The 26617-nt window shown below is 34.6% G+C and overlaps 1 protein-coding gene across 1 annotated transcript in view; it reads left to right on the top strand.

The window, feature by feature from the left end:
- The window catches only part of ASCC3 (activating signal cointegrator 1 complex subunit 3), a 318333-nt gene that overhangs the window by 111124 nt on the left and 180592 nt on the right, over positions 1-26617 (top strand). The window contains exons 10-12 of the mRNA XM_068985127.1: positions 6615-6779; positions 18907-19083; positions 21592-21663. Coding sequence (XP_068841228.1) covers positions 6615-6779; positions 18907-19083; positions 21592-21663 — 414 coding nt within the window. The remainder of the gene's footprint in view (positions 1-6614; positions 6780-18906; positions 19084-21591; positions 21664-26617) is intronic.

A 26617-nucleotide genomic window follows, 5' to 3' on the forward strand; every position in this document is an offset into this window, starting at 1 on the left:
CAATAGCTCTTGAGACTTGTTGAAGTAAAGTGATATACTGTTAGATTTTAATGACTATATTTTAATATTTTACCATTCTGTTTTTAAAAGTCTAATATAATGAGTTTAAACAATTAAAATTTTTTTCTATAGTCTACCAAAAATTTCAAAGTTTAAATATTGTAAAGGTAAGAAAGCATACTTTCATTTTTAAAATTTGTTATATTCCTTTGACTTAACATTTAAAATCTAGTTTTAATTTATAGCCATCTGCCTCAAGGAAAAATACTGCTCCAACAGTCAAAATGTTTTTTAAAAATGTTTAAAATTCAGTAGGATATCAGTGTGACTTGTATAGCTTTAAATAGATATAACAGGATTTGTTAAGCATAAAATTGTATTTAGATATCACAAACATTCTGTCTTAAGCTGGATATGTATTGCTATTAGTGATATCATTTCAAGACTTTTTTGTATAATGAATTAATTTATTGGAATTAGAAAATTTTATGGACTGGTCTATGTATGGAAAATATGAATATTGAAAAATAAGAATAAATCTTATTTTTAAATAGACATCAATAACAATAACATTAAGGAAATATGGGAATTATGAATAATAGGTGTCTAATTTCTCGTCTTCGTTCAGAAACTTCAATCAAAAACTATGATGTTCAAAAACATTTATAAATATGCCAAAACTTTCTTATCTCTTTGCTTTTAGTGCTTATAGTGGTCTCTGGTTGAGGAGATTGATAAGTGGTCAGGAAATTGACATAAATTTAGAAGTTGTCATTTGTATGAAAAAGAAATCCAATCAGTAGGTTGAAGAACTTGGACTTCTATGTAAAAGATATTATATTTGATTCCTTCCTCAGAATGCTTGTGGTGTGCATAGAAAGATTATACAAGAGATTATACGTGACTAATGCATATGAGAAGCACAAAGAACAAATTTTGCTTATTTTTCTTTGTAGCATGCAATATTTTTTTCTTTCTTTATCTAGCAAACTCTTACTTACCTTTCACCTGTTCAGTTCAGATATCCCTTCTTGCCATTTAATTTTTGTTTTTAATTATAAGTTATATGTAATTATAATAGCATGTATGTGCACAGCTTACTGTTACTGAGTAAAATACATACTCAGAATAGTACAGAAATTGTAAATGAACAGGTTGATAAATTTTCCTAAACTGAATACACTGATATAGGCACCACACTGATCAAAATAGTTTTACCACACTTCGAAATCTTTCCTCATTTCTCTCCCATTTTGTGTCCTTCTTCCTCTTCAGAGATGACTCCTAGCTTTTCACACCTTATGTTAGTTTCACCTGTTTCAAAACTTCCTATCCATGAAGTTTTATACTGTATAACTGGATTCTTTCACTAACAAGATTTTCAGATTTTTACCATATTATTGCATATAGCAATAGTTTACTCATTTTTGTTGTGTTGTATAATTGTTTCCTTGTGTAACTGTTAGAAGTTTTTTATCTGTATTATTGTTGATGGAAATTTGGCTTCCAATTTTGAAGTATTAGAAATAGTATAGCTATGAAAATTCTAATATACATCTTTAGGTACAAGTACGTGTGCATTTCTGTTCAGTACGTAATTCACTAGGAATGGAATTGCTGGTCACAAGGCTTACATGTGTTCATCTCTAGTAGGTAATACCACGCAGCTTTTCAAAATGGTTGTGTGAGTTTTCATTTCCACCATTGTTTCATGAGAGTTCTAGTTCTTCCACATGCTCTCTAAACACGTGGTATTTTATGTCTTTCATTTAAAAACTTTTTCCTGCAATATTCAACATCCTTTTATGATTAAAAACTCTCCACAAATTGGATATAGAAGGAATTGTCTTCAGCATAATAAAGTCCATATATAACAAACCTATAATTAACATCATACTCAACAGTGAAAGGTTGAAAACTTTACTGAGGTTGATCTCTCTTTGCTAAGATCAGGACAAGGGTGCAGATTCTCACTAGTCTTGTTCAACATAGTACTGGAAGTCCTAGCCTGAATAATTAAGCAAGAAAAAGAAATAAAGGTCTTCTGAATCAGAAAAGAAGTAATATGGTCACTGCACATATGATTTTATATATATAGGAAACCCTAAAGACTCCAGGAAAAATCTTCTGCAACTAAGAAACAACTTCAGTAAAGTTGCAGGATACAAAATCAACATGCAGAAAGCAATTGCATTTCTATACACTAACAACGAACTATCAGAAAAAGAAAGAAATAATCCCATACACAAGAGCATCAAAAAAAATGTAATGCTTAGAAATAAATTTAACCAAGGAAATGAAAGATCTGTACACCAAAAACTGTAAAACACTGTGGAAAGAAATTGAAAATTAAATGAAAATAAATGGAATAAATAAATGAAAAGATAGCTCATGTCTGTCATATATTGAAAGAGTTAATGTCTTTCATACATTGAAAGAAAAAAATGTCTATACTATCTAAGCCATCTGTGGATTCAATGCATCCCTATCAAAATTCCATTATCATTTTTCACAGATATAGAAAAATGCATTTTAAAGTTAGTATGTAACCACAAAAGACCCAAAGAGTCAAAGCAATCCTGAGAATGGACAAAGCTGAAGGTATCACACTTCCTAACTTTAATCCATACTACAAAACTATAGTAATCAAAAAGTATGGTACTGGCAGAAAAATAGACACATAGACCAGTGGAGCAGAAGAGAGACTAGAAATTAACTCACGTATACCATCAACTAATATTTGACAGTTGAGCTGAAAGCAATTGGGAAAGAATATCTTTGGTAAACTGTATGGGGAAAAGTGGATAGCCATATACAGAGGAATGAAAATGGCCACCTATTTTATATTGCTTACAAAGAATTAAGGGGCTTCCCAGGTGGCACTAGTGATAAAGAAACTGCCTGCCAATGCAAGAGACATAAGAGGGTTTGGTCCTCTTCTCTGCTATTGGGAAGCTCCCTGGGTTGGGAAGATTCTTTGGAGGAGGTCATAGCAACCCACTCCAGTTTTCTTGCCTGGAGAATCCCATGGACAGAGAAGCCTGGTGGGCTCCAGTCTATAGGGTCGCAAAGAATGGAACACGATTGAAGCAATTTAACACAAAAATGGATTAAAGATTTACATATAAGACCTTGAAACTGTAAAACTACTACTTCAAGAAAACATAGAGAAAAAAATCTCTTTGACATTGATCTTGGGAATGATTATTGGATATGACATCAAAAACCCATGAAACAAAAGTGAAAATAAGCTTCTACACAGCAAAAGAAATAGCAGAATGAAAAGGTTACCTGTAGGAGAAAACGTTAGCAAGCCATCTATCTGAAAAGAACTCAATATCCACACAACTCAAAAGCAAAACACACACATGACACAAAAGCCAAACCAAAAACAAAACAACAATAAAGGGACAGAGGACTAGAAAAGACATTTTTCCAAAGAAGGCATGCAAATGACCCCCAGGACAGTAAAAGATGTTTAACTTCACTAATCAGCAGGGAAATGCAAGTCATAATCACAATGCGATATCCCCTTACAACGGTTAGATTGACTTGTTATCAGAAAACACAAGAGAGGACAAATACGGGCGAGGATGTGGCGAAAAGGGATCTTTTGTGCACTATTGTAAGTTGCTGTTGTAAACTGGGAATGTAAATGTGTACTGCCACTATGGAAACACTTCGAAGTTCTCCCCAAAAGTTAAAAATATAACCACCATATGATGCAGCCGTTCTACTTATGGGTATATATCAGAAGGAATTGAAATCATTATCTTGAAGAGAGATTGCTCTCTGATGTTCTTTGCAGCTTTATTCACAATAGCTAAGATATGGAGACAACCCTAAGTGTTCACCAAGAAATGAATGGACCAAAAAAAAAATGTGGCATATATGTAGAATAGAATATTATTCAGCTGTAAAAAATGGAAATTCAGCCTTTTCCCACAAGAAGAATGGACCTTGAGATCATTACGCTAAAGTGAAATAAGTCAAAAAAAGAAAAGACAAATACTGTTATGTTCTCACTTATATATGGGGGAAGAAAAGCCAAACTCAGGAAGGAAACAGAGAGTACAATGTTGGTTGCCAGGAACTTAGGCATAAGGGAAATGGGAAAATGTTGGTCAAAGTGTACAAACTTCCAGATATAAGATGAATGTGTTCTGGGGATCTGATGTACAGTGCAGTGAGTATAATTAACATTCCTGTGTTATATCCTTGAAAGTTGTTAAGAGAGCAGATCTTAAATATTATCACCACACACACTGAAACACAAAAGTAATATGAAGTGAGGGGAAGAAAGTGTTAACTAACCTCACTGTGGTAATGGTTTTACAATATGTATGTGTATCAAATCATCACATTGTGCACTTTAAATCTGTATATGTTACATGTCAGAAATAACACAATAGACAAAAAAGGGAAGGAGAGATAAAGTGATTTCCCCTGGGTCACAATGTTTTAAAAGGCAAAAGATTATGTTTATGTTAGTTTCCAGATGAAGTGGCTCTAGCGAGTCTTAGGTCTTTTGGTTTAGCTGTCAAATGGATGGAGCATTTTAAATTGAATATACCAAATTGTTGACACAATAGTGGTTGTATAGCATCTCAACTGTGCCGTTTTACCAGTGGTTAGGCTAAAACTGGAACAGTTTGGATTAATGATTTTTATACTCCTAAAGGAATAAAGTACATGTATTGAGAGAAATTTGAGTTGACAGTAAAAATATTGACAGTTAACCCATGCCCTAATACAAGAGCAGATGGAAATGTCTTGCATGAGTTCCAATTCATTAAGCAAATGTGACACTTTATTTTCTAGCCATTTTTGTTCAGGGAATTAGAGTAATGAAATGGTAATATAAATGAAATCATTTCTCACTGTGCTGAAAGTATAGAAAACAAAATGCTAAAATGGGTTTTTAAGGTTTGGTGGTGTAGTTTTCTTATATTTGAAAATGTTTATTTTAAAATTTAGTTGTTACCACATTATTAGCTTTGTAGTATACTTTGTAGCTTTCTTAACATTTATGAATTGTAAGCTTATTTTATATTTTAATGTAACATGAATTTACAGTTTAGAAGAATTGTTGCTTTTGGAAACACATGGGCATATTTTTTAGGATTTTCAGTTAAAGAGTTGTTAATGAGTGATCCCTGAGCATATTTGTAAGATATATCTTGGATTGTTTTAAATTGTCATTTTTCAAAGTGGAAGTTATGTTTAAATTATTGGAATATAAAAGATGTTAATTAATGCATAGTGAATGTCTCAAACATTTTAGATCTTAAAATTCATTATACATCTGTTTATACTTAATTCCAGTAGCGTATTTTTTTTCAATGTAGCATTTGATGTGGCTTCAATATTACCATTTAACTTTAGGAAATTAACTAAGTAGCTTCATAGTATTTTACACCTTAGATATGAATGCCTTAATCTGTTTCATTATAGTTTGCCAATTAATGTTATATTGAAATACAGATGCTAAATTTTGTGGTTGATATAGTTTATTTCAAAGTGATCGTGGTATCTCTAATAATGCAACAGATTATACTGACAAACTTGGACTGTACATTTATTAAGAAGTGTATGTGATTTGCAGTCTAAGAAAAGAAGATTACCATTCCTGTAAGCAGCTTCAAAACAGACATGAGAGTTATAACACAACAAAAATGTTGAACAATCTGACTCCCGTCTCATTTAACTTCTTCACGAAATAGTTGAATTTTGATTATCATCAGGCTCTATAATCTGATATACTGGCTAAGATAAACTTCAGTTTTTGACTTGTTACCTCACATGTTAAATATATAATGGTGTAATATTACCATAGTAGGAGGTTTATTAAACTTGTCTTTTTCTCTGCCATAGTATGCTTTTAGAGGACACAAGCAATTCAATATGTAGAAAGCAAATAGATTTATAATCACAGCTCACTTCAAATGGTCTCTTCTAAGAACTTAACATAAATACCCTGTTCTCGCCTTCTGCTCTAGGTACCCTGGATCTCCGGTGACTCATTGTTTTTACTGCTGTTACGTGCCGGTTATGCTGTAATATATGTATTGTTTTTTTAGAATAAAGAGCTGCATATACTAGTCGATATTAAAGGGGGTAGTTTTTTAAACCTGTGTATCAGTAGTCAAGTTTCTTCCAAATCTGGAGAAGTATAAACAGGTGACCGACCATACCAGAGTAGATTCCTGGTATCCTTTTCATTTCCTTTTAATGCTTTGTTCACTTGTTTTCATACCTTTTCAAATGAAAGCCATTATCAGTACACACTTGTTTAAAAGATAGTGTCATTTGTTTTTTTGGTTTTTTTTTACATTGTAAGATACATTTTAAATATGCTTGTGTAATTTGTACACTTTACAGTACAATTTACTGACAGACTACCTTTACTGAGTTTTAAAGAACTGCTTAATATCACAACTTATAGAGAAGTGACTGTTGTGTATAGGGAATCAGATAACATTTTGGGTATCTTTAACACCTTTTATTTGATCTGTATATAAGTGCTCAATCATATTTCTTTTTGAATGACAGTGAAAATTTAAGTAATATATGATCTTTTTCCTCTTTTAAATTTATCTTTTCTTGTGTTATAGATGCTTGTGACCACACCAGAAAAATGGGATGTAGTAACAAGAAAGAGTGTTGGAGACGTGGCTCTTTCCCAAATTGTAAAGCTCCTGATTCTTGATGAAGTCCATTTACTGCATGAAGATAGAGGACCAGTATTAGAAAGCATAGTGGCACGAACTTTACGGCAGGTAAGAGGAAGTTATATGTATGCTTATTTTGAGGGGTAAGTTTTTAAACTTTAATCTAGCATTCAAAGAAATATTAACATGTGTTGTGTATGGGGAAAAAGATAATTTAGTGTGGATAAACCTGTAGGTATTTCATTTTTATGTCAAAAGTACCTGATTGTTCTTCCTTCCAAGTCTTATTTTATTGAAGTCTCTTTAACTTAACCATAATAAATACAGGAAAACTTCTAAACCTGTGTTTGGATCTATTATTGACTAAGCAATATTACACTTGATCTTAGCCAAAAGACCAAGGAGTAGTTGGACTAAACAATATTAACATAATGGTAGAACATAGGAAAATGTTAGTGATTCATCCACTTTTCTCCATGCCCAAACTCTCCTCGCTGAAAAGGGAGTGAGAATCCTCTGACTGCCAAGGTCCAGCTTGTGGATTAATCAGCAGTCACATCCACTCACCCCTGGTAACTCGATTGGTAAAGAATCCGCCTGCGATGCAGGAGATCCCAGTTCGATTCCTGGGTCAGAAAGATCCCCCAGAGAAAGAGTAGGCTACCCACTCCAGTATTCTTGCACTTCCCTAGTGGCTCAGCTGATAAAGAATCCACCTGCAATGTGGGAAACTTGGGTTCCAACCCTGGGTTGATAAGATCCCCTGAAAAAGGGAAAGGCTACCCACTCCAGTATTCTGGCCTGGAGAATTCCATGGACTGTATAGTCCATGAGGTCTCAGAGTCGAACACAACTGAGTGACTTTCACTTCCACATCCACTCAGTGACCTCTTACAGCACAGGATCGAGTCACTTGCCATCTTCTTTATTCTAAATATTTACCCTGGAAAAAAGCACTTCCTTGTCAGTATCACCTAAGTCTCTGCATGTCGTCCCTATCTCTCTACTGACTTCTAGTCCTGTCCAAACACAGTTGGTATTTCTACTTTGATATTCCAAAAACATCTCTTGCTAAACATGTCAGAAACTCTGTTGTTTCTCCCATATATTTATATAAGGCATCATAATTCACTCAGTTCTCAAGCCCAAATTCATTGTGTGGGAGTCACCTTAACAGTTTGCCTTAACACTCTGCCTTACCCCAGTAACTAGTTAAACATCAATTCTTTTACATTTCCTGTCTTGAATAGCGTCATCTAGATCTAATTATGGGAATTTAAATTTAAAAAGGGAGTACAGAACTTATGAAGTTTATGTTGCATTTTTAAATATTTTAAAATAATGTTTTTTAATATGATAAATATACCATAAAATACTGGAGTGGATTGCCATTTCCTTGTCCAGGGGATCTTCCCGACCTAGGGATCAGTCTCCAAAGATAAGATGTAAGATAAAAAGAATCTTTTTCTATCTTTATCTCCAAAAAGATAAAATGTAAGAATAATAGAAATTATTTGTCGCACATAAAATAAGCTTAGATGTCCTTTGTAATTAAAAGGTTATTGTAAACTAATAAATATTTGTTGTTCAGCCACTAAGTCATGTCCCACTCTTTGCAAACCCATGGACTATAGCACGTCAGGCTCCTCTGTCCTTCACTATCTCCCAGAGTTGGCTCAAATTCTTGTCCGCTGAGTCAGTGATGCTACCTAACCATCTCATCCAATGCCGCCCTCTTCTTTTGCTTTCAGTCTTTCCCAATGACTCAGCTCTTCGCATCAGGTGGCCAAAGTATTGGAGCTTCAGCATCAGTCCTTCCAATGATTATTCAGGACTGATTTCCTTTAGGATTGACTGGTTTGCTGTCCAAGGAACTCTCCAGAGTCTTGCTGTCCAAGGGACTCTCCAGAGTCTTCTCCAGCACCACAATTCGAAAGCATCAATTCTTCAGCATTCAGCCTTTATGGTCCAACTCTTACATCCATACATAGCTTTGACTGTATGGATCTTGGCTGGCAAAGTGACATCTATACTTTTTAATATGCTGTCTAGATTTCTCATAGCTTTCCTTCCAAGGAGTAAACGTCTTTTAATTTCATGGCTGCAGTCACCATCTGCAGTGATTTTGGAACCCAAGAAAATAGAGTCTGTCACTGTTTTGGTTGTTTCCCCATCTGTATGCCATGAAGTGAGTGGACCAGATGCCATGGCCTTAGTTTTTTTAATGTTGAGTTTCAAGCCAGCCTTTTCACCAAGACTCTTTCATCAAGAGTCTCTTTAGTTCCTCTTCATCTTCTGCCATTAGAGTGGCAGGACCATCTGCATATCTGAGGTTGTTGATAGTCAGTAAGAAATATGTTTTTGAAAATTTGGAAAAAGCACTTTACAGTAGAAATAAAAATACTGAAAATCATAAAAAAGAAGCTTAAAAAGAATCCAAATTAACTTGAGATGTTCCTCTTCCATTAGATTGGCAAAAGTGAAAAAGAATGTAATTTGAAAACTCTCACTAAACTATGCTTTTCCTTCTAGAGGTCTAACCTATAGAAATAATAGCACAGAAACATAGATATAGTAATACCAGTATTCACTGATGCTTTCTTGTTAATGCAGAATATGTTGGAAACAACCCAAATATTCAACAAAAGAAAATATGATTAAACAAATCCTATTACAGTCATCAAATAAAATGCTACTTTGCAGTCTTTTAATAAGAATGAGACAGAGTTATAAGAACCAGACTTAAAAGATATCCAGGTTATATTCTTCATTGAAAAGGCAAGCTGGGTCCTATATATAGCACAATCCCAGGGGGAAAAAAAAAGCAATATATTTATATTCTCATTCACTCATTTACTGAACATTTGTTAACTACCTGCTGTGTGCCAGCTTCATGGTTCTGGGTGTTGTGGATGTAGTTAACAAATTTCTTGCTTCCATTTAGATTTTTAAGCTGGGTAGAGTAGGGTGCATAGATGTGAAAGCATATGCAACAAGTGTAAAAGTGGTTTTATAGTAGGGATGGAATTAAAGGACTTTTTGGGACATGTTCACTTTTTACCATATAAAAATATGTGCATATATACATACAGACACACAGACACAGAATACAAAGAGTTGAAATATTCAAGTAGACACACAAAAATCAGAGATTTTAGCTAGTACTCAACTTAGAACAGCGTCAAGAATACACGTGGTTGTGAAAAGTCTGCAGCTGCCGCCACCGTTCTCTTTTTCTCCTCTGGCAGTTAGTTTACTTGTGAAGTCTTGAAAAGAATCATTCTGGGCATCATTTATGCAAAAGAGAGCTATTTTGATCATGAGATTTTTAAATAAAAATTTTAACAGCTTTATTGAGGTATGATTGACATACAAAGCAGTGCATGTGATTAGCATATGGGGTAAAGTGAGTTTGTGCTTAACAGAAGGTACTACTTCCTATGGTGATACTTCCTGATTATGAGATGTTTTCATTTGGTACCTTGATATGTACACAGCTTAGTGATGTTTTTCAGGGAGCCCAGGCCACATGAGTCCATACATTCCTGGTTTGTTTGCATTGAGCTATCTGGAGAGACCATGTCCATCAGCTAAAAGCATTACAGAGATAAGGCTTTCCTGCAACTATAGAGCATTAGAGGTCAAGTAAATACCATTAGTATAATTGCCAAGAGGACCATCAGTAGCATGTTTTCAAGGGAGTTTGACCAGGGCATCTTTCTTTCTTGAGCATTCCCAACTGAGGGAGAAAATAGATTGCAGGAGTGCTGCTGTATACACACGTACACAGAGACATACACATTCGTACCACATATACTTTGAGGCATTCATTAAAATTCATAAATATTTTGTAATATATGAATTTTAATAGTATAATTTTCTATATGTAATTTATAAACTGCATGATATAAAATATATAAAATTGTACATTATGTTTTAATTATATGTAGTACAATTATAAATATACCATGTTAATAGAAGATGCAGGAACATAAATATGTTGTATATAATATGGATATATAATATGTACATATCCCTGGTAATTCAGCTGGTAAAGAAACCTGCAATGCAGGAGACCCCGGTTCTGTTCCTAGATTGGGAAGATCCCCTGAGGGATAGACTACCCACTTCAGTATTCTTGGGCTTCCCTGGTGGCTCAGATGGTAAAAGAATCCACCTGCAAGCAGGAGATCTGGGTTCAATCCCTGGGTTGCGAAGATCCCCTGGAGGAGGGCATGGCAACCCACTCTAGTATTCTTGCCTGGAGAATCCCATGGGTAGAGGAGCCTGGCAGGCTACAGTCCATGGGGTTGCAAAGAGACACGACTGAGCAACTCAACATAGCACAGCAATAGTCAAATATATAATATATTAATTCATCCTCTACATTAGCATCTTCATAATATAGCCAAATTCCAATTATATAGTTTATCAGTACTATGCTCATAAATCTTTGCTGACTTGCTGTTTGTTTATCTTAAGAAAAATGTTTAAATACCTTAGCTGGTCTTAAAAGTCTATTAAAACCCTGATCTATTTGTTTAATTTAACTTTTCCATTCTATTCCTTAGCTACTTAGGTTCCAACCACACAGAACCAAATTTTTTCCTTCCCCAGTTTTTTTTTCCAATGCCTCTTTTTTCTCCATCTCTTTCAGAGATGAAACTAATCTTACTTAAGTCAGAATGTATCTTTATGAGATTAAGGGTTATAAATGCAAAATTGTATATTATCACTCCACAGATCTATCTGTTGAAAACCCACTGTTCTTTAGAATCTGCCCAGTATCACTTCTTCTATGAAGTGTTTCCTAGTTCACCACTCAGCATGAATTCCACCTTTTCTGTGTTCCCTCTGTATTCCCTTTCTTTGCACATTTTTAGCACTTACCACAGTCTTCCTTATAATTTCACAACTTGTTATAGTTAATTCTGTCTTTATTTGTGGCCCTCACCAGATTTTAATCTCCTTGACAGAATGATCTATATGATTCTCCTCATATTTCCAGTGTATTAGTGCAGTGCAGTGCTCATAAATATTTTTATAAAAAGCAAAGTTCCTGTTTTTGTTTGTTCCTGTGATTATCAGACATTCCCAGTAGATGGCAGTGCTTCACATGGCGCTTTGTAACTAACATAGACACACCATAGGGAGCTTTCTTAATGCGATGTAGATTCTGTTCAGTCAGGTTCTAAAATTACATGATGGTATTAGGCAGTAAATTCACAACATCCTTGGCATGAGAGAGATTTGGAAAAGGGAAAAGTAGAATAAAACCCAAATCTGTTGTATTTAACAGTGTTGAACTAACATTAGTTGTTTTAACTAAATTTAAATGAGTAGGGAGACTTTGTCCAAACTTAGATTTTATGTGAAGGAAAATGCTATAAAAATTTACTGCCTATTTTTTGGGCTAATGATAAAGAAGAGACTGCAAAATGTTAACTTTTTTTAGTTTTCAACTATTAATATTTTCAGGTTACTCTATAGTGTGTAGAGCTTCAAGATGTGGTTTAAGACCTAAAGTTTCAAATTATCCATATTTAAAGGAAAATACTTCTCATACAGATTTATGAGTATAATAGATTATTTTTAGATTAAAAAGGTAACAGTTTTAAAATGGGGGTTTAGCAGAAAAATATCTCTAATGTTTGCAAGGTGTCATGTATTTAACATGAAAAGACATTAAAAATATACCCAATAACTTATGTGTTAAATGATTTCAATGCTAAAAATCACTTTCATATCCTTTCAAATCACCACCAGTAGTAAATAGAACTATAGTGTAATTAAAATTATTCTAGGGGCTTCCCTGGTGGGCCTACGGCTAAGACTCCATGCTCCCAGTGCAGGGGCCCTGTGTTCAATCCCTGGTCAGGTGGCTAGATCCTACATGCCACAACTAAAAACTCCTACATGCTGCAACTAAAAGATCCTGTATGGCGCAATGAGGAGCAAGGTCACATGGGCACAAATAAGATGTAGTACAGCCAAATAAGTAAATGTATTTAAAAACAGCATTCTAATTACGTAGAGGAGTCTAATTATAATATGTAAAGAGGACTTCTTACATAATAGGTAGGGTCATCTGTTCCCCTTACTTAGGGTTCCCTGACGTGGGTTGAGTTTGCTTGGGAAGCTCTGTGTATATCTCATAGTGTTTTATTTAATCCTCAAATAAGCCCAGATAAAACCCATTACAATGAGTAAGCAGATTCATTTTTGTCCTACTTACAGAATGAGTTTGGAAGGGACAGGGCCACATTTTCTCTTAGTTTCTGTAAGTGATATTTGTGTCAGGGAGTGCAGGACCTTGGATTTTCCCAGCCCATGTATGCACTATATTGAAATATTCAAGGTGGAATCCAGTGTTGGGAGCTGCTCACTTAGGTATAGTAACTTGAAGATCCTAACATGAGGCAAGCAATTTTTGACTAAGAAGGTCATAAAAAACTGAAAAAAAATAATTAAAATATTTGCTCAAATAAGTATATCCCATGAATCCCCTTATTTTATTTATGATAGCAAGAACATTAAACATTCCTAGATTTTAAAAAATAATAGTACTGTATAGTTTTTTGTTACAGATTGAGAATCTTTTTTTATGCATTCTCTGATAAAGGAATTTGGTTGAAGTTAATTAGCTTACCAAATTCATTCCAAGTCATGTGCACTTAAATCACATCCAAGACTTTCAAGCTTTTTCCCAGGTAAGAAGCCGTTTCTAAAATTAGACTTTTACATGGAAGCCTAGTAAATATATAAAAATATAGGATGACATGGTTAGATAGCCTCACCCACTCAGTGGACATGAATTTGAGCAAACTCTGGGAGATAGTGAAGGACAGAGAAGCCTGGTGTGCTGCACTCCATGGGATAGCAAAGAGTTGGACACAACTGAGCTACTGAACAACAACAGCAAAATACAATAGAAATTTAGAAAGAAATTCTACATGATAAACTATATACACAGAAATATATATATCTATATATTCCTATCTACATACAAACACACATATATGTGTGTATGTATAGATAGATACAGACACAAACATACACACATACCTTCTACACTTTGGATTTGATAAATTGATATAAAACCTAACCATTTGAAAGACTATTCTTCTGACACTTAGAGCTCAGAAAGTGCTCATAGAAGGAAAAGAGAGAGTGACAACACTCTTATTAGAAAATAATGAAAGCTTACTTAGTACAGACAAATTTATAATTCACAGTTCAAATTATACTCTAAAATGAAACAGATATGTAGGGGCTATAATAAGTTAATTATTAAATTTTAACCGTTAGATAATATTAAATAGAATTGCTAAAAATGGAAAAATACTAAAGTTGAAAAAATAAAATTAAATACAAAATAGAAAAACAATAAACTAGATTTATTAACTCAGTTCAGTTCAGTTCAGTCACTCAGTCATGTCTGACTTTTTGCAACCCCATGAATTGCACCATGCCAGGCCTCCCTGTCCATCACCAACTCCCAGAGTTCATTCAAACTCACGTCCATTGAGTCGGTGATGCCATCCAGCCATCTCATCCTCTGTCGTCCCCTTCTCCTCCTGACCCCAATCCCTCCCAGCATCAGAGTCTCTTCCAATGAGTCAACTCTTCGCATGAGGTGGCCAAAGTACTGGAGTTTCAGCTTCAGCATCATTCCTTCCAAAGAACACCTAGGACTGATCTCCTTCAGAATGGACTGGTTGGATCTCCTTGCAGTCCAAGGGACTCTCGAATCTTCTCCAACACCACAGTTCAAAAGGATCAATTCTTCAGCACTCAACCTTCTTCACAGTCCAACTGTCACATCCACTAGAGTCCTATAAAAATATTTTTAAAGATAGTTTTTTAAAAAGTAAAGTAAACTTACAACAAATCTAATCACAAATAAGTAAAAAACCTATGCGTAAACAAAATTAGAAAGGATAAAGAAATTTTACAGAATGTTTAGAAATGAAAAAAGATGAAAATACTATAAGCTGTCATCATAAAAATGTAATTGAACGAGAATGGGATAGTGTCCTGTGTTCATAAGCAGTAAAATGGAGAAGCTTCTTGGCATGCAAGATTTCTCACAATCATTTCTATATTTCTATTACCTCCCTTCTCTAACTGGTACCACTGGTGTTGCCAAGTATAGTATCTTATATCTAAAGTATCTTACCTTTCTTCCTGGCCTATGTTCCTAACTACTCTTCTCTTAGAACAACAGCTGTCACCTCTGCATGTCATCTCTCTTCATTGTTATCACAGTTTTTAGAAGGTGCTACTGTTAATGGGATACATTGCAATTTTTTGTGTGGTTTTTACAGATGCTAAACCCCTGCTTTCCCTGCACTGCAGTAAAAGCTTAATAAATGACTGGCAAACAAATTAATCAATGTTATCAGCAGTGTTTAGCAGCAAAATTAAAATATTACATCCTAGCAGTGAACACAAGAGGATGGCAAGAGTTAACATCGACATTTTAGGAGTCAATGAACTAAAATGGACTGGAATAGGCAAATTTAATTCAGATGACCATTATATCTCCTACTGTGGGCAAGAATCCCTTAGAAGAAATGGAGTAGCCCTCATAGTCAACAAAGAATCTGAAATGCAGTACTTGGGTGCAGTCTCAAAAATGACACAATCTCTGTTCATTTCCAAGGCAAACCATTCAATATCATGGTAATCCAAGTCTATACCACAACCACTAAAGCCAAAGAAGCTGAAGTTGAACAAGTCTATGATGACCTACAAGACCTTCTAGAACTACTACCAAAAAAAGATGTCCTTTTCATCATAGGGAACTGGAATGCCAAAGTAGGAGGTCAAGAGATACCTGGGTTATCAGGCATGTTTGGCTTTGGAGTACAAAATGAAGCAAGGCAAAGGCTAACAGAGTTTTGCCAAGAGAATGCTCCAGTCATAGCAAACACCCTCTTCCAACAACACAAGAGATGAGTCTGCACATGGATATCATCAGATGGTCAATACCAAAATCAGATTGATTATATTCTTTGCAGCCAAAGATGGAGAAGCTCTATACAGTCAGCAAAAACAAGACGTGGGGCTGAGTGTGGATCACATCATGAACTCCTTATTACAAAATTCAGACTTAAACTGAAGAAAGTAGGCAAAATCACTGGACCATTCAGGTATGACCTAAATCAAATTCCTTACAGTTATACAGTGGAAGTGACAAATAGATTTAAGAGATTAAATGTGATAGAGTGCCTGAAGAACTATGGACAGAGGTTCATGCCATTGTATAGGAGGCAGTGATCAATACCACCCTCAAGAAAAAGAAATGCAAAAAGGCAAAATAGTTGTCAGAGGAGGCCTTAAAAATAGCTGAGAAAAGAGAAGTGAAAGGCAAAAGAGAAAAGGAAACATATATCCACCTGAATGCAGAGTTCCAAAGAATGCCAATAAAGGACAGAAATGGTATGGACCTAACAGAAAGAGAAGGTATTAAGAAGAGGTGGCAAGAATACGCAGAAGAACTATACAAAAAACATCTTCATGACCCAGATAACCACAATGGTGTGATTACTCACCTAGAGCCAAACATCCTGGAATGCGAAGTCCAGTGGGCCTTAGGAAGTATCACTGCAAACAAAGTTATGGAGGTGATGGAATTCCAGTTGAGCTATTTTAAATCCTAAAAGATGATGCTGTGAAAGTGCTGCACTCAATATGCTAGCAAATTTGGAAAACTCAGCAGTGGCCACAGGACTGGAAAAGGTCAGTTTTCATTCCAATCCCAAAGAAAGGCAATGCCAAAGAATGCTCAAACTACCGCACAATTGCATTCATCTCACACACTAGCAAAGTAATGCTCAAAATTCTCCAAGCCAGGCTTCAGCAATATCTAAACTGTGAACTTCCAGATATTCAAAAATTTAGAAAAGGCAGAGGAAGCAGAGATCAAATTGCTAACATCCGCTGGATCATCAAAAAAACAAGAGAATTCCAGAAAAACATATACTTCTGCTTTATTGATTGTACCAAAGCCTTTGACTGTGTGGATCACAATAAACTGTGGAAAATTCTTCAAGAGATGGGAATTCCAGACCACATTATCTGCCTCCTGAGAAATCTATATTCAGGTCAAAAAGCGACAAATAGAATTGAACGTGGAACAACAGACTGGTTCCAGTTTAGGAAAGGAGTACATCAAGGCAGTATATTGTCAGCCTGCTTATTAAACTTATATACAGAGTACCTCATGCGGAATGCCAGACTGGATGAACCACAAGCCGGAATCAAGATTGCTGGGAGAAATAGCAATAACCTCAGATATGCAGATGGCACCACCCTTATGGCAGAAAGTAAAGAGGAACTACGGAGCCTCTTGATGATAGTAAAAGAGCTACTTGAAGCTCAACAGTCAAAAAACTAGGATCATGTCATCCAGTCCCATCACTTCATGGCAAATAGATGTGGAAACAATGACAGATTTTATTTGGGGGGCCTCCAAAATTACTGCAGATGGTGGCTGCAGCCATGAAATTAAAAGATGCTTTCTCCTTGGAAGAAAAGTTGTGACCAGCCTAGTCAGCATACTAAAAAACAGAGACATTACTTTGCTGACAAGGGTCCATATAGACAAAGTTTTGTTTTTTCCAGTAGTTATGTATGGATGTGAGAGTTGGACCATAAAGAAAGGTGAGCACTGAAGAGTTGATGTTTTTGAGCTGTGGTGTTGGAGAAGACTCCCTTGGACTACAAGATCACACCAGTCAATCCTAAAGGAAATCAACCCTGAATATTCACTGGAAGAACAGATGTTGAAGCTGAAACTCCAATACTTTGGCCACCTGATGCAAAGAGCAGACTCATTGGAAAAGACCCTGATGCTGGGAAAAATTGAAGGCAGGAGAAGGGGACAACAGATTGAGTTTGTTTGATGGCATCACCGACTCGGTGGACCTGAGTTTAAGCAAGCTCCGCTGTTGGTGATAGACAGGGAAGCCTGGCGTGCTGCAGTCCATGAGGTTGCAAAGAGTCAGATACGACTGAGAAACGGAACTGAACTGAGTGAACACAAAGAATGAAGCTTAGTAAGTTCTTTGAGAATGTACTTGTCAATTTTCCCCCCAAGTTTTGGCTGTTATTCCACGCAAACTCTCCCTTATACAGTATATCATTTTAAATTTAAATTTGTAAAACACTAAAGGAATCTGCCTTAGTTATTTCAGACTTTTAAGTGTTTGTGTTTAAAATGAATTTGAAATTACTGAACTTGAGAATAAAGAGTATATGCTTTAAGTGCTTGAAATTATAAGTTAACACTAAAGCCTAACACATGTCACTTGCCTTGTTACATTTTTAGGAGGAAAACAAAAGAAACCATGTAACTAATAGAATTTTCTGGTTCAGGAAATACACTAAAAGTACATTTTTAATCATTTTTATATCATTCCACATGCCAAATTTAGGCCAATTTTTCTTCGTATTACCTTTCATACTATGTGTTGTTACTCTTATCATGATATCTTTAGTGATCTTCAGTTCAGTTCAGGTCAGTTCAGTCACTCAGTCGTGTCCAACTCTTTGTGACCCCATGAATCGCAGCATGCCAGGCCTCCATGTCCATCACCAGCTCCTGTAGTTCATTCATACTCATGTCCATTGAGTTGGTGATGCCATCCAGCCATCTCATACTCTGTCATTCCCTTTTCCTCCTGCCCCCAATCCCTCCCAGCATCAGAGTCTTCCAATGAGTCAACTCTTCGCATGAGGTGGCCAAAGTACTGGAGTTTCAGCTTTAGCATCATTCCTTCCAAAGAACACCCAGGGCTGATCACCCTTAGAATGGACTGGTTGGATCTCCTTGCAGTCTAAGGGACTCTCAAGAGTCTTCTCCAACACCACAGTTCAAAAGCATCAATTCTCGGCACTCAGCTTTCTTCACAGTCCAACTCTAGCATCCATACATTACCACTGGAAAAACCATAGCCTTGACTCGATGGACCTTTGTTGGCAAAGTAATGTCTCTGCTTTTGAATATGCTGTCTAGGTTGGTCATAACTTTCCTTCCAAGGAGTAAGTGTCTTTTAATTTCATGGCTGCAGTCACCATCTGCAGTGATGCAAATATTTCATACTTTATACTACCAAAGCTTACTTTAAACTAAGTACAAATCCAGTCTTATGCGTTAAGACTTATACACGTTATTTATACATTATTTAATTAAATAATTTATTTAATATATTTTATTTAACTCCTATAGGTTGAATCCACGCAGAGTATGATAAGAATTCTTGGACTCTCTGCTACCTTACCCAACTACCTCGACGTAGCTACATTTTTACATGTTAATCCCTGCATTGGACTTTTTTTCTTTGATGGCCGTTTTCGACCTGTTCCTCTTGGACAGACATTTCTAGGGGTTAAAAGTGCAAATAAGGTAAATAATTCTTTTAAAAAATTATGCTTTTCTAGAAATATTTTTTTGATGTATTGTTTAATACTTGTTTGACATTAGAGACTTCAGACCACCATTACAAATATGACAGCTTAGAAGAAAATCAAGTGCATTTCCTCAACTATATGTAGGAGAAGGTCTCCTCTCCAAATAGCTGCTTGTAATAGTTTGCATTGCTGTTATCAGTGAATATTTTGTATTCTTAGCTAAGAATACAAGTTATATGTATATTCAAGAAGTTATTTTGATAGGGTTGAAGGCAGGGAAATAATAAAAGACTCTAGTTAAATCAGTAATATACATTATGATATATTATTCATCTAAAATAAGTAATCCCATAAATACAATTGAAAAATAATTTCATGATAACAACTACGAAATGTGGTGTTCTGTTTAATGTGTTGTATAATTATCATATTAATTATATATACAATCAGCATTTCTGAAATCCTTTTGTGATGTTCCTTAAATGTTATTACCATGTACCATTTGCATTATCAGGGTGCTTATTTTAGGCTTTTATAGAATCATGAAGGAATATTTTGCTTAAAATTTATACGTTTATTAAGTTTCATGACATTTGTTTCCCCCGTATAACAAATAGTTTTAGGAGAAGATTCATGGGCCATATGACCTCTTTATAAAAGAAAATGAGATAGAATCATGTGTTACTGTGTCAAACTTGGTCTGTAGTGTATTATATTACTTCTTGTCTAAAAATAATTTTGTTACTAAAATAGAGCTATTTTTACCTTACAATATTATAAATAAAATACTTAGCTTAGAAAATACTAAGAGCCAGTATTGCTGCAGCAGTTAATATACTCTATCTGCATATTAACTAAGATACGTTTAGAATTGTGGGGAACCATTTTAAATGTTTACCTGAAGGATAGTTCATGATATAGTAATAGTTATGAAATGCATCTTTTCTTTGATTGTTTCAAGTGCTTTTCAGTATTACTTGCTGCGTTTTTTTGTTATTTCTTAAAATATATTTGATTATTTATTTTAATGTATCATTAGAACAGATGAGGGTTGTGTATAAGATTTTTCTTTCGATTTACAATTTGAATGATAGCAGATGATTATCACAGAAAAATATAAAGTGTTTTCAGATACTTTCAGCCATCATAGAACTTATTTTTATCATAGAAATTGGTAAATCACTTAAACCTAATTAAATTCTAAGTATTTTTACCACAATATGTTAGCATTGTAATCATAAAAGGAATGGTGTGAGATGCTGATCTGTGGTAATTATTTAGAAGGTTCAGAAATTTGGCAAAATTTATAAAATACTTTTATCACTTATGTAGTATAAATAATAAACTAATTATACATATTAGTTATAAATATGCATTTTTGTCTTACTAAAATGCATTAGTTTTACACTCAGCTGACATATACTGTTGGTAACTAAGCTTTTCCCCAGGGTGTCGTTTAATATATTGTAACCATTGTTAATTTGTCATTTCTTATATTAAGAAATCATTGTAGATTTTTGAAAGTTTCTTTCAGAAGCTCATGATATGATTCAGTTGTTGTGGAAGAACATGGGAAAATAGTGTCCATGACACATCTAATTTGAAATAATGCCTTTGATCAGAATTTAATCCAAAATTAACCAAAAAAATTATTGGGAATTTTGTTTGGAGGAGTTTTGGTGGGTTTTTTTTTTGAATAATTAATAGAGAGTCAATTGTCTTGTGATTATTTCATCTTACTTAATCACTAAGTCATAAGAGTTCCAGAATGTTAAAATGAAAGAATCTAAATTATAGTCATTTTAGATGTATAACATTTTCATCCCGTGCAAAGTCTTAATCAGTGTTAAATAGAGAGACTCAAGCTTGGTCACATGCCTGCTGTTTTAAGGTAACCACCTTACCGTTTTTTGGTTGGAAGTCATCTCATCATTAATAGAGAAAATGAGACATTTTTTAAATTCATGAGTTTGATACTAAATTTCCAATCAATTTGGAAAATGTTTCTGTAGAAAAATATTTACTGAACTCCATATTCATTACAGAAATAGTAAGTTTCCTTACATTTTGATATTCTACGGTAATATTCTGTGATTTTGAGAGTTAGGAAAGCTCTGTATTTTTATGGAATGAAACAGAAGAAAAACAGGCTGAAGAATGGGCTTCTCTGGGGAAAACAGTGAAAAGAAACTTAAGATTATTTTAAAATATCTCTAATTAGAATATTGGTCTTAAAATTATTGTCTTTAAAAAACTGGGCATTCTTAATAAAGTTAATACACTGAAAGTGTTACATATGAAGTATTTTATTTGTAGTTTTTAATTACATTGTGTTTACTTCCTATGGGTTGTTATGTATTACGTATTGATACTGCACTTCTTGTTTCAGCATTCTGGCTAATCTGAAAATAAAAGGAGATGCATCATAATTGGTAAAGATTTTTTGTAGCTAAGCAGTTTATAATTGCTCTATTTGATATTTTTCATTTTTAAAAACTTTAAGGTGCAACAGTTGAATAACATGGATGAAGTATGTTATGAAAGTGTTTTGAAGCAAGTAAAGGCTGGACATCAGGTACACTTTATCCTGTTTTTAGAGATTGCATATGATTAAAATTATTAATTTTTATGTTCTTAAAAGTGTTCTTCAATTCTGAAATAATGATCCACAGGTTTTATTTCTTAGTAATATTTTAGTCCACTGGGTAACCATTTAAGTCATAAATTTTTCAAAGATAATACTATCATTCTGATATTGATAGATCATTCTGTTTTGTTTGCCATTTTTAAGAAGAATTTCATCCTTAAGATTTTAGATTATTTAAAAATACCAACCTTCTCTCACACATCAAAAATTTTATTTTCTTAATGTAAGAAATTAAAATGTTATATTACTCTCACTGTTGTTTCATGAAGTCGTAGCAATTGAAATATACATATAATAAATTTTTATATTGTTTGGATATTAACTCCTTTTACTTTAAATTCCAAGGTTCAAGATGTTACAATCAGGATTGTTAAGAAAAATAAAGAATAATGATAATTACTTACATAAAAGCTAACCAGTGCCAAATTGTATATGGTTCTTCAGGTCACTTTATTTTATTATGGGATTTTTTTTTTCTACATTGTTATCCTTTCATGGCATGTAACATGAAATATTTTCTGGTCCTTTGTTTTTAAAATATTTTAAAAGCAGTGACATCTTTTTTTTCCCCAGACTAAATATTGTTTGGAGCCTCAATATATAAAACAAAGATAAACTAGAATTGAAAGTGGAATACTGCCCACTCAGTATTCTTGATGCATTTTTCCTCCTTAAAGGCACAGTTTTAAAATTCTAACCTTGAGAAAATGTCCTTAGCAGCAAAAGAGACACAGATGTATAGAACAGTCTTTTGGACTCTATGGGAGAGGGCGAGGGTGGGATGATTTGGGAGAATGGCATCACTGAAACATGTATGTTATCATATGTAAAACGAATCGCCAGTCCAGTTTCAATGCATGATACAGGATGCTCAGGGCTGGTGCACTGGGATGACCCAGAGGGATGGTATGGGGAGGGAGGTGGGAGGGGGATTCAGGATGGGGAACACATGTACACCCATGGCAGATTCATGTCAATGTATGGCAAAACCAATACAGTATTGTAAAGTAAAAATAAATAAAAATAAAACAAAAACAAACAAACAAACAAAAAGAAAATGTCCTTAGTTATAGGAATAGCTTTTAAAGAAAAGAAATCATGATTAAATTGTATGAGAATATTAGTAACTTATTAATATATTTCTTAATGATCAATAAATACCTGAAACTGCTAAAATTACCTTACACTTACTATCTCACTGACTTCTCTCGGCAGCCAATGAGGCAGACACTGTTATCCTAATTTCTCAGATAAGAAGATGAGATGCTGTGCTGAATGAAGTAACATAGTGCCTTTGTTTTTACTTGTGCATTTACAATCACGACCATGCAAGTGTAGCATCTTGGCTAACCATGGTGTCATATCACTTTATTTGGATTTATTTTATAGCTTTCATCCTCTTTGATCCTCATTAGAGAACTGCTTCGTGGGGTTCCATTATTTATCATGTACAAGTAAAGAAGTATAAAAAAACCAATGTTCTTTCTTTAATACAAAAATATTGCCAAATACCACCAGTTTATTCTTGGTCTGGAGACAGAAAACTTTTCTGGAAAGGGCCAGATAGTAAATATTTTAGGCTTTGTGGGACTTATGTTTCAGGTACTCACCTGTGCTGCTGTAGCATGAAAGGAGCCATGCACAATATAGGAACAACTGGGCATGGCTATGTTCCAATAAAACTTTATTTATAAGAATAGGAACAGATCAGATGCATTCAACTTGCAGGCTGTAGTGTACCAACCTTTGTTCTAGATTTCCTCATGAGATTTATTTGTAGCAAATGTCTGATGTTCCTAAAATGCTATCATGAGAAACTATGGGTAGCATTTCACAGGAAATCCTAAAACAAAGCAATATGTTTCATAGCCACCAGTGTTTGCACCATCTTTGTAAAAGAATAGGATAAATTAAGTGTAATTAGCTAGATGTTACCACCATGGACATTTATTTCCAACTTTTATATTACAGAAGATATCAACTATATTATTAGCTAAGGAATCTAGCTCTGGAACCTATGCCATATTAGAAATATTCAGTAAATATTTCAATGTTTTCTTCATTAACTTTTTTAAATTGACTTTATTTTTTAGAACAATTTTGAGTTCACAGCAAAACTGAGCAGGAAGTAGAAAGAGTTCTCATACACCCCCTACCCTGGCACATACACAACTTTCTCCACCATCAACTTATCTTCCACTGGTGTGACACTTTGGTTTCAGTCTATGAGCTCATGTTGACACATGAGTATCACCTAAAGTCCATCTGTTGCATTAGGGTTCACTCTCGGTGTTGTACTTTCTATGGGTTTGGACAATGTATCCACCATTATAGTGTCATACAGAAAATTTCAACTGCCCTGAAAGCACTCTCTGCCCAACTGATTCATCCTTCCTTCCCCTTAACCATTGGTAACCATTCATCTTTTCATTGTCTCTGTAGTTTTTAAACTACTTCAACCTTTCTCCATATAATCTTATGTTATAAAATATGTCTTTTAAAAAAATAAAATGCAGCTTTATTCCTAAATATTGGGAAATATAATGGTTGTATCTTCTATTGTAGGTAGATAAAAGTCCAGGTAAATATATTTAAAGAATCCTAGGAAAATTATATCCTCTTCCTCTTCTGACATAGTTTGTTCTCTGGCTGTTACAGGGGCTAACATGTCCCTCTAGAAATCATAAAGTTCAAATGCTGGCTGGGCATGTTTCGTCAGTAGAGATTAGATCTCACTGCCAGCCCTTTCATTCTTAGTGATTCCATCCATTGCATTACTTTTCAAACCAATAACTGCCATAGGGCAGGCATTTATAGTAGTAAATTTAGACCAGACAAAGGTGAGATGGAGGGTGAGGTCACAGTGCTGGTTCCTGTTTAGGAAGGACAACTAAGCTGGGGAGCCCCAGGAGAGGCTTCAGCTGGTCAGGGGCTGGCTACTTATAAGGCAGGAGGAACCCAGGAATGGAGAGAGTGCAAAACTAAGGCAGCAGTTGCACACATGCATTACCTCCCGTTTTTTGTGTGCATGTCACGGTGTCCACAATCACTAGCCTTTTAAGGACACATGACCACCAAGCTTTCTCCTTTCTGTACACTTTGGTCTGGCTAAAAATGCACTGTGGGTGACTCTGTAAAGTGTGGTTGCAGTTTAAGAACCCACTGGAACGCTTCGGTATCAGTTCCTATCCAGATCTGTGCTCACATCCCTCTGCCATAAGAGGTAGAGTTTAGGCTTCAGGTCTCACAGTTTCTGTCTCAATGACTAGTGATAATGTTTGTTTTCCATAATAGTGGGACTTTCTTCAGTTCTCTACACATACCTACATATCCATTTCCTTTTTTAAATTGTAAAACTAAAATAACAGTATTAAAATTTTTTTCATAGTTCTACTATTATTTTACCATTTCAAATTATTATTATAATTTTTATTCATGACCTGCTGGTCTTTTTTAATCCATTTGCACATGTACCTTTTAATTTTCCTCATTCGAATTTAATTTTAATTATTAGTTACAGTCCATTGCTAAATTATAATTATACTCTATATACAGTTTTATATTCACTGTTTTCCTTAATGAATAGTAAATATTTTTCGTTGTTTCTCCATGGTCTTCTCAATGTTAATGTCTGTAAGAGACAGAAGGGAGTTTTTATTCAAGTTCTAAGTTTTAGATGCTGTGTAAGTCGCTTTGCACTTTTAAATCTTTATAATCTTCTAATATAAGCATTAAATCTCCTTTTGTTAAAAGAGAAAATGAACATAAGACATGTTAAGCAGCTTCTCAAGGCCATACAGCTAGTAAAAGGTCACACCAGGATTGAATTACAAGCTTATGTTGATAAAATACACAGCATCTTCAGTACTTTACACTGTCACTTTACCATTAAGCCAACGTCAGCTGTGCTTCTCCTTGTTGATTATCCCGCCATTATTGAGCACCTTAAATGTTTGTGGCTTGCTCTAATTAAAGACATGCTAAGTTGCTTCAGTTATGTCTGACTCTGCAACCCTATGGACTGTCATCTACCAGGCTCCTATGTCCATGGGATTCTCCAGGCAAGAATACTAGAGTAGGTTTTCCTGCCATGCCCTTCTCCAGGGGATCTTCCCAACCCAGGGATTGAATTTATGTCTCTTAAGTCTCCTGCATTGACAGGTGGATTCTTTACCACTAATGCCACCTGGGAAGTCCCTTATTAAGGACAGGGCTGCTGTAGTGATCATCTTTCTATTATTTTTTCTATTGAAACGTTTACTTAGGGTAAGTTGTCTAAAGTAAGATTATGGCACAAATAGCCACATTTTGTGATCTTACCCCATGATCCTATAATGCACTCCAAATGGGTTATCACATTTTGTTGTCATAGCAGACCTACAAAGGATTTTACAAACATACACCATGCCCTTCTGAATAATTTTATCAAGAGTTGTGATGTAGGTTATGATCTAATGTGTGTGTGTCATTTTGAATTTGTTTTACAGTTTTAAAGTGTATAAGACTGTGTGTTTTACCAGTGAAATTTTTTCTTAAGTATCTACAATTACCTCTAAATTATGATTACAAAAACGCATGTTTTATATACCATATTGTTCATGCTTTGCTTTGGATGTGCTGCTACTTTCAATTAGAAAAACATGTTCTTCCCTGTGCTTTTTGCTTCATGTGTGACCCTATGGTCTTTGGCCTCTGTAATTACATCTTCAAAATGTTTAATATAAAATATGATTAATATACTGATAACAGAAAGTGACCAGTAAAAGAGTTTAAACAAATTTAACCTTTGGGCACTCCATAAAGTAAAAATGAGGGGGTGGGGAAATGACTGAATTCTACCACTCAGAGATAGTGTTGGTGTATGTCCTTCTATTTCTTAAAA

Source organism: Capricornis sumatraensis, chromosome 13, assembly GCF_032405125.1.
Source record: "Capricornis sumatraensis isolate serow.1 chromosome 13, serow.2, whole genome shotgun sequence".
NCBI classification, from domain to species: Eukaryota; Metazoa; Chordata; class Mammalia; order Artiodactyla; family Bovidae; genus Capricornis; species Capricornis sumatraensis.